The 12911-nt window shown below is 28.5% G+C and overlaps 1 protein-coding gene across 2 annotated transcripts in view; it reads right to left on the reverse strand.

The window, feature by feature from the left end:
- pins (G-protein-signaling modulator pins) overlaps window positions 1-12911 on the reverse strand; it is a 52501-nt gene that overhangs the window by 25433 nt on the left and 14157 nt on the right. For both annotated transcript variants that reach the window (XM_067051095.1, XM_067051093.1), the window contains exons 11-13: window positions 11942-12022; window positions 11679-11826; window positions 8882-9182 (exon numbers count right to left, since the gene is read on the reverse strand). In XM_067051095.1, coding sequence (XP_066907196.1) covers window positions 8882-9182; window positions 11679-11826; window positions 11942-12022 — 530 coding nt within the window. The remainder of the gene's footprint in view (window positions 1-8881; window positions 9183-11678; window positions 11827-11941; window positions 12023-12911) is intronic.

The raw sequence follows: 12911 nt of genomic DNA on the forward strand, positions 1-12911 counted from the left end.
CCAGAGGAGGGATGGCATGCATGCATCGCATATCTTATTTGTTGTTTTATTTATTTATTAATTTATTATTTTTAATATTCTAATATTTGTTATGTAGGAGAATTTGTTGATAAACTGAAATAAGGGTTGTAAAATAGAATGGAAAGAAAAAAAGGAGTAAATTGAAAAGCTTGCATTTAGTTTGTAGACTGGTATTAATTGTAAAAGAATACTGTGGAAAAAAATGATATCTTTCTATTATATTATATCATATAAAAATATGTATTTTATATATGTCCGATCACGGATTAATCAGTATGCTGTGTAATGTGGCAACCCGATGTATTTGGGCAGCATGAATGAATAAATTTCTTTCGCCCTTAGTGAAATCCCCGAATTCCGAGTAGGAAAAACGTTATGAACAAATTTGAGCGTTTTTGTTTTGTAGCTCAGAAAGTATGCGTTTCACGATTATTGTAAACAAATCTATTCGCCTCTTGCCGAGGAATGAGAAAAAAGAATTACTGATTCTATTAAACTATATTTACGAAAAATTTTAAAAAACCTAATGCGGCTGGGGTAAAGTAAGTTAGTATCTTTTTTTTAGAAAAAAGCATTTCATATTCGTTTTTAACTACCAAATACCATTTTTCAAAGAAACTAAATATTAGAAATTTTTCTCAACGCTTTTATTCAGAGCATTTATTGTGAATTGTTTCTATAAGCGTTCATAAATCCTCTGCATTTTATCCGACTTCTACGTAAATAGAACCGTTAGAAACCTGACTGTCTGTTCTTTCAGCTTAGATAAAATAAACGTAGATTTACTAATATATAGATTAACTTTCAATCATAAAAAATCTTTAACCGCACTTTCATAGGTTAGTCTGAATATTTTCAATATAGTAATAATATTGCAGCACAGCGAGGGTTGTCATTCAAAAACTATTCCTATTTCATGTAGTATATACATGAGAATATGATAGATAGTAAAATTTTCTTAAATAATAAGAAAAAACACCTAAATCAGACCAGTGATAACGGTGATACAGCCAAGTTAGTTGTTATCAAATACGTTACCATAGTTACCGTATTATCATATTATATATATAAAAGGGAATCGTTGAATCTTCGCAAAAAGATGCTAAAAACGAATATCGTGGCATATATTGGTTCAATTTATGTTGCCAAATCATAATTATAAAATATACGCGTATGTTTAATTTAACTCGATAAAATAATATAAATCAAACTATTTTTTTTGTTTTGTTTTTCGGCCAAGACTCCCATTGCAGTCCTATACTGCCTAACCATGATTGGGGGTCAAAGTTCTTCATTTTGTGGGACCGCTACTCAATGAAAAAGTCAATGTCCTAGGCCGGTTTTCGAACCGGCACCGCCAATTGCCGGGTCAGCTAGTTATCAAATAAAACAATAGATTAACTACACGTCGTAAATTCGTTATTCGCAACAACGAGGGAAATAAAAACTAATTGACTTAGATAAATTAACTACTTGTGCTACTATCAGCTCATTAATATTTAAATGGTCAATAATAAGGAAAAAGAGATGCATCCTTATCCTTATCCCCATAGACAATTCAACTCATAAATTAGGAATGAACACTATCTTTACTGAGCCTCATTGCCATTCTGAAGTTTCCTTAAACATAATTTATTTATCTTCAAGCACATTTCCTTATTAAAATTAAAGTTTAGAATGAACTTCAATAAGCATGCAAATGACTATATGTGATATATTTGGCAATGCGAGCAAAAATTTCGGTGGCATTTATTATGGCAAAAAGGTAATTTCAAATGGATGCAATTCTACTTTAGCCAGTGGTAGCTCAAAAAAGTATTTAAAATGTATCTCAAAAAAGTACTTTAAAATGTCTATTCAAAACATGATATTGTTGAAGTGAGATGTAAAAATTCATTTTTATTGTATACACGTTGCTCTATGGCAAACTGTGAATATATCGATTGTAACGGTTTTATAACAGGCAGTCGGATGGTGTCTGTGTTTTATAGCAGACACTAAGGTGTCTGTGTTGTTGGTTTTCACTACACTAAGAACGTTTTGTAGTTATCTAACCGCAATTAATAAAATAGTAAGAACAGTAAAAATATTTTATTTGTGTTCCCCAACCCTGCGTTCAACAGATATGTCCATAAAACTATATTTTACTTTCTCATTACCGAGCATAGAGAAATATTTTTTCATGCTTTTATTATTTTTACTCGTATTTTATGTAGACTATTTTTACTCGTATTGTATGTATGTATCAAGGAACTAATTGTTTTTCCGCGTGTTCACGCCAAGTTATATTATTTTGTAAATAGCCGTAGTATTTCATTTAATTACATTTTATTTTTATATGTTCTATTTTTGTTAGAAGTTTGTTTCTATTTTACAAGAAAGAGATGTATTTATACTTTGTATTATTTTACTAAAAAGGAGGAATAACGGTCAGTAGGGATTATTTGCATAGCAACGAGTCAACATTCTTCGGATTTAAATCAGCTGGGCAGTCGCCTTTAAGTATTTCGTCTGATTCCTTTACCAGACCCTGACTAAATTATGTGGTGTTCAAACATTTAATTTTAGTTCTGATTAATACTAAGCAGCCAATGCGTCCGTAAGGTACCATTATAGTATTCAATTTAATTAAAGTTGGACAATTGGTTACCTTAATTTGAATTAGTATAGACATGGGCCCACCGACTTTAGACCACTTTTATAAGTTGAACATAAAGCTACTTCTATAACTCGGCAACAATCGTTCTGCTGGTATCAAGAAATATATCGTATTTTTAATAAGAATTAATAAGAATACTGTATTTAGATATTTTATAAATATATAATTATTTGTTACAAATACAATAAGTATCCAATTCGTAATTCCTTAAACAGTGCATGTTCGTTGGAAGTTTCCCTGGAGTAGTAAATGTCAAATATAACAAATGACAAGGAAAATCCAATAATCCAGGTATTGGGAGTTTTCACCAGAAAGATTTTGATATTTTTAAGGTTGCTGAGTTTTGCAAAACGTTGCGATTTGCAAATGATTGGAAATTTGCCACATCCTTTGTTTTCTAAATAAAAAAAAAAATCAAAATATGAATCTATTTCCGATTTTTCTCTCATAAGATGAAAACCATGCACTTTTATAAAAAAAACATCAACCTAAACTAAATAAAACAAACAGTCAATTCCCCAAATTTTCGTACTTAATGATTTTGTTGGCCCCAGACATTGTTGCACTCAATACCATGGGAACCAATCAGAAATGGATCTCGGTGGAATATTTTGCAAAATTTCTAAAAATTTGTTTATTTGTATTTTTACGGCTCTAATAACGAATTAAATTTAACCACTTCGATTTATATTTCAATAGACACTCCAATATTCATTTTATTCTCAATTAAAAGAAAGCAAGTAACCTAAAGTTTTAATACGTGAGTCGAAATTAAAAATTAAAAAAAAACTTATTAACTCAATTAAAAGTTGAGAAAAAATTATAAGTAAAAGAAGTGAGTTCTTTTAAGTAAAGAAAAAATTGTGTGTTATTATCCGTTAGAAAAAGGTCAATTATTTACCTAGACTATACAACGGATACAAAAAAAAAATTGTGTTATTATCTGTTAGAAAGAGGTTAATTATTTACCAAGACTGTACAAAAGATACAAAAAAAATTTGTGTTTTTAAAACCATTTGAAGGGTTTCTTTTTTTTCAGCAGATAATGTAATTAGATTTGCCATGAAAAAATCTAATTTTAAACCGATTTCAATCGGTGATTTTTGATCCAACGTGTCCTGAAGGCGTATCGAGAAAAACCGCGAACCATTGCTTATAATTGCTGAAAATTTACTTGTAAACGTAAATTCAGTTTCACTTAAAAATCATAGTTTCGTGTCAAACGGGTAAAAACAGTTAGTCATCACGAACGGCATAGGAATATTCCCGGCCAGTACAGAATATTTGAAAGATGACAAAGGATTCTTAGGTAAAATTGAATTCTTATTTAACTTAGTAGATTTTTATTTTGGGGGAAAGGGGGAAGGGGATTGTTATAATGATTCAGAAACATTTTGTTATGGTTTGTTAATCATTGGTGTGATAAATTATTAATTTAATTAATAAACCCTTGCATAATAATTTACATCATTTGTTAAGTTTTTTGCGGCAGTTCTCCAGGGTTTTTCAAACTCTCTGACTTTTCCAGATTTTTTCCATTTCTAGATACCCAGTGGTAAACTAAGGAGTTTTTGAGAAAAATATTCTATTTAAAATTAAATTAGACAAATTGTGTATCTTATATTTTATTTTTGGGTAATTTGGGATGCTGCTAAAGGAGCTCTATAAAAATATTTCAGATATCTGAAATTCAGATAGGATTTTTTCAGGAAAAAAATATAGAATTTTTTTCTCAATGACCCTATATGGTTTTTATGATGTTAAATTCAACTAAATAAAAAATATTGGATAGCTAACATCGATAATAAAAATGATGTAAAACTACCTGCGCTTCTAGTGAACTCAGAAATTTATTAGTGTATATGTGAAGGTCATATGAATTTTCGATCAAATATGACTGCCATTAGAAAAATGAAATCTGACTAAGCCTATAAAATTTAATAAGTATTAAAAATACTGAATTAAAAAAATATCATGGCATAGATTAACAGTTTTACATTTATTTACATTTGATTCTATTAATCAAGGGGAGTTATATAATATAGAAAGAGTATCAATTAAACTAATAGCAACCAATATTTCTTCATTTCCTGCATCAATACTAATAGTACAAGAACCAGGGGAAAAAAGTCAGTTATTTCACCTCAATTTTTTATTACTTTAATGAAAAATAAGTATTATAACTAGTCAAAATTGATGAGTCTGCCAAGTCTATACTTAGCAGTCTACCTATGAAGGGGGAATAAAAAATGGCAACTGTTTCAAAACGTTAAAAAAAAAATTTATTTTTCATTCAGAGCTCTATATCTTTAAAACTAATAACAACACTAGAAAACCTAAGAGAACATTATTTAAAGAAGAGTAAATTTGCTAAAATATTAGACCTAACATTGCTCATATGTTCTCAAGATATATCTTTTTAAAAAGGAACATTTCATAAAAATGTACTGAAAGATTAGTAGTTTAATTTGAAATATCTATACCTCAAAAATGATTTGATGTACAAATGTCTATTAACACTCAAATTAAATATAGTTTAATATACAATAAAGTAGTTCCTGACATTTATCTTCGTAGGAGTAGTAGTTTTCATGATAATTGCTAAAATAAATTGATTTATTGTTGTTCGGACAATAAGTTTCATTTATGAATAATATATCTCAGGAACCATTCTCCATACAGATGTCTGCCAGCACTCAAATTAAAGCTAGTTAAATTTACTATAAAATAATTTATAACATTTTTTATGAAATATTACTTTTTAAAAAGCTATATCTTGAATACTATTGAATGTAAATAGTTCTATTCATATTGTAGCAAATTTGCTCTACTTTAAATGATGTTCTATTAGGTTTTCTAGTGTTGTTAGTAGTTTTAAAGATAAAGAGCTCTGAATGAAAATTAATTTTTTTTTAACGTTTTGAAACAGCCATTTTTTATTCCCCCTACCTATACTTGGCAGACTCATCAGTTTTGACTAGTAATTATACCTAGTTTTCATAAAAGTAATAAAAAATTGGGATTAAATAACTGCCTTTTTGCCTCTTGGGCTCTTATACTAAAAGCATCGCTTGTGAGGAAGAAGAAAGTATAAGGGCAAAATGACATGATTGATCTCAAAGCAGAACTTAGTGGGAAACATTTTAATCCAAATCTAAGTTTAAAAACTAAGTAATTGTTAACCAAATTAATTGGATTAGCATTAGATTAAGTCAAACAAATAACCTAGATTTTTATATTGGTAAGTTTTTACATTTTATGTTCATCCAACATGTGATTTTCAAGAGCATAAATGGCCTATAGAGAAACAATTATCATATGAGCTCCCTTTTTAACAGACCAAGATGTCTTTTCAAGATATTAAACATAGACATTTTGGGAAAGAAACCATAGAATATATCAACCATTAGATTAAATATAGGAAATTGCTGCCAGGAAGCAATTATAACAAATTAATAAAAAGGAAATAATAGGAATAAAGAAACAGATACCTACTAAAATATGTATGAATATATTAATTTAAAACTAAACATAAGAATACATTAATTTAAAATCAAATAAAAAAAAGCTATAATAAGTAGATATAATTAGAAGAAAATTAAAAAAAAATTCAACATGGTATAACTAAATTTTACTGATTATACATACATACATAACTAACTTGGTAACATCTTATGCCCAGACACTAGCTGAAGAGAGTACATTCAACGACATTTGTGTTCACATTAATAAAACTATAACCACAAATGCTACTTTTTAACACATACAAACTTCACACTAACAATCTGGTATGTTTCTAATTCAGTCTGAAAATATTCTTCTTAAATAAAATGTTTTATTGAAATACAGTTTGTCATGTTTCTTGGAAAATAATTTATAATTTCTCTACTGTACATTTAATACAATTAAGTATCGATCTCTTTGGTACAGATACTATTACATCAAAATATTGTAATCTATAAACATAAGTAAACATCAACTACAGAACTTATGATAATTATCAATGACAATATTTAATTCATTAAATCCTGAATCAATAAAAAATGACCCGCATAATAATTTTTAATTTGGACATTTTAATAAATGATAATTTTATCTAAACAATCAAGAGCTAACTTTGGCACCAAGTATTTAAAACTAAACCTTCTATAAGGTTATTCTTTACAAGTTAAAAAATATATATATAAACATTAACGAAACAAAAGATGCAGACTTATGACCTTATTTCTTAATTAACCTCATATTCAGGTCTCAGGCCATTTTTTAAATTAATTTGTACATAACAAAAAGAAATTTGTTAAACAGAATAAATGCATGTCAGGTATATTTAATAAATAATTTGAAAATTACAACATTTAATTTGTTTCAGAGAACAAATTATAAGCTTACAAAAATAATTACTAATAATATTTATGTCCTCTTTCTATTATCTTTCCTAATACAGTATATACAAAGAGAGTATCTCCAAATGAATATCATATTAACAACACTTCACTTACTTAAAAGTCTCAACAATGTGAAATGATGACTTCATATTGAACCATCAACAATCGATATATAATGTAACACAAACATTTTTTCAACACATAAAACACTAGATCTAACAGATTCATTTTCATTTCTTTATAATATAAATCAACACGATATTTTAGGCTTTAATATCAATATTAGAAAATTATATAGCACTGCGTTAGCAGATATTAAAAATACAATATCGCTTATGCTTAAAATATATTATAAAATTACCATTACTAAAAATATAAGAGAAATGCCTGATTACATTACCAGCTAACTAATACTTTGAATGGGAAGCCCACTTTGCTGTTGTGACATTATCTGTGTATAACGTCATATTTATAGCCTTTCTTAAAAATATTTTTTACAAAACTTTTCATACCATTTGACACTAAAATAGTGTCATTAAAATACTATAATAAAAAAGAATTTAAAAAATACAAGGTATGTTATAAAATATATCATAAAATACATTTCATTTTATTTACATAAGGGATGGCTTGGGGGTTTGGGACTAAAAAGTATACTTCATCTCCTTGAAGCATTACAACCTGATCAGTACAATACTTCAATGACTAATCATTAATCATTGAAAGTATATAAGAATAATTATATTTGAATAACCAAAATAAATTAATCAATTCATAATAATCAATATCAAAAACAACATAATAAAAACAAAATACTGTTATTATTATATAATACTAGTAATAATTATTACATTAAACACCTTCATTAAAATGTACAACAAAGCACTCAATATGTAAAAAAAAAAAATTGTTTATCCATCATCACAATAATTTTTTACTTAATGTTCTGTTATATGTCTGTATTTCAACATAATTAAGTGTGAATTAACAATTGCTAATACAATATCTTAATATGATACAAAGTAATGAAAATTTATTAGAAAGGAATAAATACAGGTATTTGGTTCAACTCAATATCATAAAAAAATTATACAATAAAAAAATGTAAATAATTTTCCTTACAATACTCTTAGAAAATAATGGTCAAATAATAATTGTTTTATAAAATAGGTGTGATTGTTATAAGGTTATAACATACAAGAGGGAAAGAGAGCGAGAGGGTGAGAAGATACATAATCACATGTACCCAGATCTTTTACTTTCTTAAAAAATACAACAAAATACGATCAGAACTAAACCTAATCAGACATTTCTATTAGGACAGAAAATCGACTAGAAGAGTTAATGTCTCATTTCCTAGTAACAGACAGGGTAAAAAGAGATTCTTTAAATAAAATAACACCAATAAGATTCTGAGAAAGTTAATCATTGAATAAGAGTAAAAGTTACTTTTAGTAATTAATACATAATGGGAAATTTTATTAGAAATGAACAAAGAACAATTATTTCAAAATTTCCCTGATGTCAAAATTAAATTCCCATCCCACAAACCAAATGCATATTAGTCAAACGTAATTATTTTATATTACGTTCACAATAAAAAAAGATCATTCACTCAACAATCACTATAACAATTCAACATGAAAAAAATAAATGTAAAATAATTGTTATGAAATAATGCCTACAAAATATAATAATGATACATAAATATAATAGGAATACAGCAAAAAAAAAAGAATTAAATAAGCTAAATATACACAAAGTGCTTCGATAGAGAATTCTAACATCAAAAGGGATGACATATTTAATAACTTACTTTAAGTTGTTTGGGACAGTAGCACGCTGGTCTTCCATACGGCCTGACTGTAGCCTCATAATCAGGCTAAAAAAGTCCTCATCTGGAACTGTGGAACCCCCAACGATATCGGGCAGGGAAGAACGTTGATCTTCTAGGCGTTCCCCTTGGCAGCGCATCAGCATCTCCAGGAAACCATCATCGGGGGCATTAGCTGGAGGACAAAGGCCAGGCAAATGAGGAAGTGCCACTCTTTGCTCGTCCATTCGTTTCGACTGCATGCCAACTATCAGATCCAGCAGATCTTCCTGTCCAGCATCACCTGTAAAAGAGAAAATCCATGTTGCATCCACTTTGTTGTTTTTGTATATTTACTAACTAAACTCATAATAAGGATGAGAAGATATTTGACTGTGGATAATATATATGGGGAGAAGATAATTGGAGGGTGCCGTCAGAATATAACACAAATAAGTTGGAATAACTTATTTAATAGAGCCAAGCCAATGTTTCGGCCAGAAATTCTAGCCATCATCAGGGCTGCTAGTACGAAATTGGAAAGTCAAGCCTAGTCAAGTCAAGAAATTCTGGCCGAAACGTTTGCACTATTAAATAAGTTATTTCAACTTATTTGTGATATTTTCTGACCGCACCCCCCCCCCACCACCTTCTCCTCATATAAACTTATAATAATTTACTTTCCATATTGCTATATCCTAGGTAAGATGGGCCTATAATTGTAAAACATTTTTATTTAGCAACATTTGAGGATTTTTCACAACTTCAAGGTTTTAAATTCGTAGTTTTCTTTGAAATTAAAAGTATCATAAAAATAATTAATTACTTATCTTATTTATATTTATTATGGTTCAACATAAATTCAAAAGTAAAAGAGACAATATAAACAAAGAGATAACCTTTGTTAGATAATTTTTAATGTACTCAGATATAAAATGTTTTTGGTAATTCCATTATATGCATAAACAAATTGTTACTACCTCGTTCTTCTTACATAAGAATATGCGACATTTAATTGTTGATCATAAATGAATTCTTGTCTTTATGTAAACCTGGAAAGTTGGCTAGCTTTCCTCAGTTATTGTAAAGGTATCACTAAACTAAGTCATATGTAAGCAAGAAGTACATGCAGAATAAGAAGGCACAACTCAAAATAAAAGGACTACACTATTGATATAATTGACTGACCAATCCAACAAGATCGAAGAAACAAAGTTGTTATCTATTTTTTGCACAATAAGAAATATAGTTTTGTTTCTAATGTTCTTTAAAACTTAAATAGTAATTTTCATAGCACTCAAGAAGCGAAATTTTTAAGCCAACAATTTTCACCTTACAGAAGACCTATTTTTTTTTTTCAAAGATCACAAAAAAAAGAAATTCAACATGACAATCCAAAAATTAGGAGTCGTTTAGGGACCTATAAACAACACAAAATGGCACAAACCGGACCTGAGTAAATAAATTACAACTGGAGATGTAACAAAATTTGAAAATGATTTCTGTCTTTTAAAGGCATGAAGTCTAAAAGATGTTGATGTGGGTTGGATAAGCTGAATATCTGCTGTATTCCAATAGTCGTATGAATGTGGGATTGGATAAAATCCTGAGAAGCTATGAATGTTTACAACGGATATCGATAGAGAACTAAATTCTCCAATAAATCATTAATAATTATCAAGTTCAAAACTTTTTTATCTAAAAAAACATAAACATATTCTAAGGTTTTAAAGGGCACTATTCACTTAAAGTACACTTCCAATGAAGACATGTTTCCGTCAATGTTAATGGCTTCCTTTCTCATTTGTAATCATGTTGTGCAGTAGAATCCCAGCATTTTATAGCCCTGTAATTCATACAGATTTGCTGGTCCCAAGAAAATCTCTTTAAATCTTATAAAAAGATCGCAAATATTATATAAATATTATAAATTTCATACATATTGATATAAGTTTGTAATATTCTCGTCCATTCATATTTTTTAGTAATTACTCCTGATTGAAATCAAATAAACGGTAACCTCAACAATTCATGTTTGGCCATTGGACTCTTTACAACACAAATTATTGAGATTCTCCAGTATTTCATAACAATCTGTCAATTTGGACTCAACCAGGCCTTCAAAAATCAATGCTATTAGTTTCTAGAGGTCTTTCTAACACTAATATTACATCACATTTACATTCTAAATTATAATCCCTTTTTCCTAAAATCCACCACACTGACAGCAACACCAAAATAAGCATTAAACTAATTTTCTTTTTGTATATATGTATATATAGTTGACCGTAAAAATTGATATATAGGAAGATGGTCAGGGTTGCGGTCACAAGTGAAACGAAAATAGTTGTTAACTATTTTCGTTTCACTTGTGACCGCAACCCTGACCATCTTCCTATATATTAATTTTCTTTTTATTCATTTCACATTAATAAGTTTTATTTTGAGTTATATGGCTGAATTTCAATTCTTAAACAATTCAAGTTAAAAGTTATAATTTGAATAGAAGTGTTAAACTCAGCGTCAAACAAAAATTCTAAATTGATGGATCCAACAATTAATTTTCTTTTTTCTTTTTTTTATTCATTATGTTATATTAAATGTTATCATCTGACAGAAAGTTTAAAACAATATGATAATAAACACATAATTTAAAGATAAGTGAAACATTTGTTCAACTTTTTTTAAAATATGAACAGTAAATAGCTGTCCTTTCATCAAAGAAGGTTCCAAAGGCATGAAATAAAGTTGAGAAAAAATTATAAAAAAGTTGTGGCTAATACAAGGCAAGTTAAATTACCATTATTGATACTATTTAATGAAGGAGAATTTGTGCTATGATTTTCTTTATTTTCTGATATAATAGATAGTGAGCATCTTTGATCATCCATTCTTTCAGACTGGAACCTAGAGAGCAGATCGAAGAAGGAGTCTTCTTCTTCATTGGCCTTTAAAACAAAACAATTCATAGATAATAATATAGATAAAAAGAATATATAATAGAACTAAAACAAAAAAAAACCATTTCTTACAAACAAACAGGTTTAATAAAAAATTAATTACCGTTTGCTCATTATGTTGAGGCACTGGTGTGTGAGACAATGCGGCCTCAGCATTATTTCGGGCCTTAGCATCTGGAGTCAGCTTTAGAAACAAAAATAGTAATTATAAATAACAGTGATAGCATACATAAATAACAGTTATCATCAGTGAGAGCCACTCACAATTCAATAATCAAAAGGCTTACATCTAATGTGATCTATGTATCTGATGTATCAAAGTAATTGATATTCATTCTATAAATAAAATGTAAACACATTTTTCAAATGTGATTTTTAATAACTAATTTTATTTAAAAATTTCAGCATTGATGAGGATATTTTAACCCTTTAGGGACTGAATGGTGGAATCACTATGCAAGTCAAACTGCCTGAGGAGACCTACGGCCGGCTGCCAAGCCCACCGGCCTGAAACAACATTCTCATTTGTTTTTATTTGTATAGATAATAATTGCTAGGTTCTTCTGAAGATAATATTTCTTCATTTATAATATTACTGGTACTTTGAGCACCTAAAAGTAGTGTCAACAGAAATATTATCTTCAAAATGTAAATCAATAGACCAAAAATCGCTATTGGATTTACACGGCAATTATTCAAACATTCCTTATCAGTGTGCACTTTTCTCAACACATTTCAAAATAAATGTAACAAAAAAAAGGACACAAGTTAAAAGAACAAGGAAGAAAACTACGGGAGAAAGAGCAGATATAAGGAACAAGGACAGGTAAACCAGTACAAGAGCCCGATACATAAAACCCAGTCCAAAAAATATAATTTACAAATAATTATAAGAATTAGTTTCTACTAAGCTTAGTAGGGAAATGCCTAAAATGAGAACTAAGCAGCTAATTAGTTTGATAAAGTTATGAATAAGGAAATTCTTTGAATTAAACTCATATATCACTAATAGTCGTCCCCATCATGAAACAAAATGTATTAGTGCTTGTACTTCATAGTTTGTGTACTTATAT

The sequence above is a fragment of the Halyomorpha halys genome, unplaced genomic scaffold (genome assembly GCF_000696795.3).
Source record: "Halyomorpha halys isolate HHAL.00 unplaced genomic scaffold, Hhal_1.1 Scaffold577.1, whole genome shotgun sequence".
In the NCBI taxonomy this organism is placed as follows: Eukaryota; Metazoa; Arthropoda; class Insecta; order Hemiptera; family Pentatomidae; genus Halyomorpha; species Halyomorpha halys.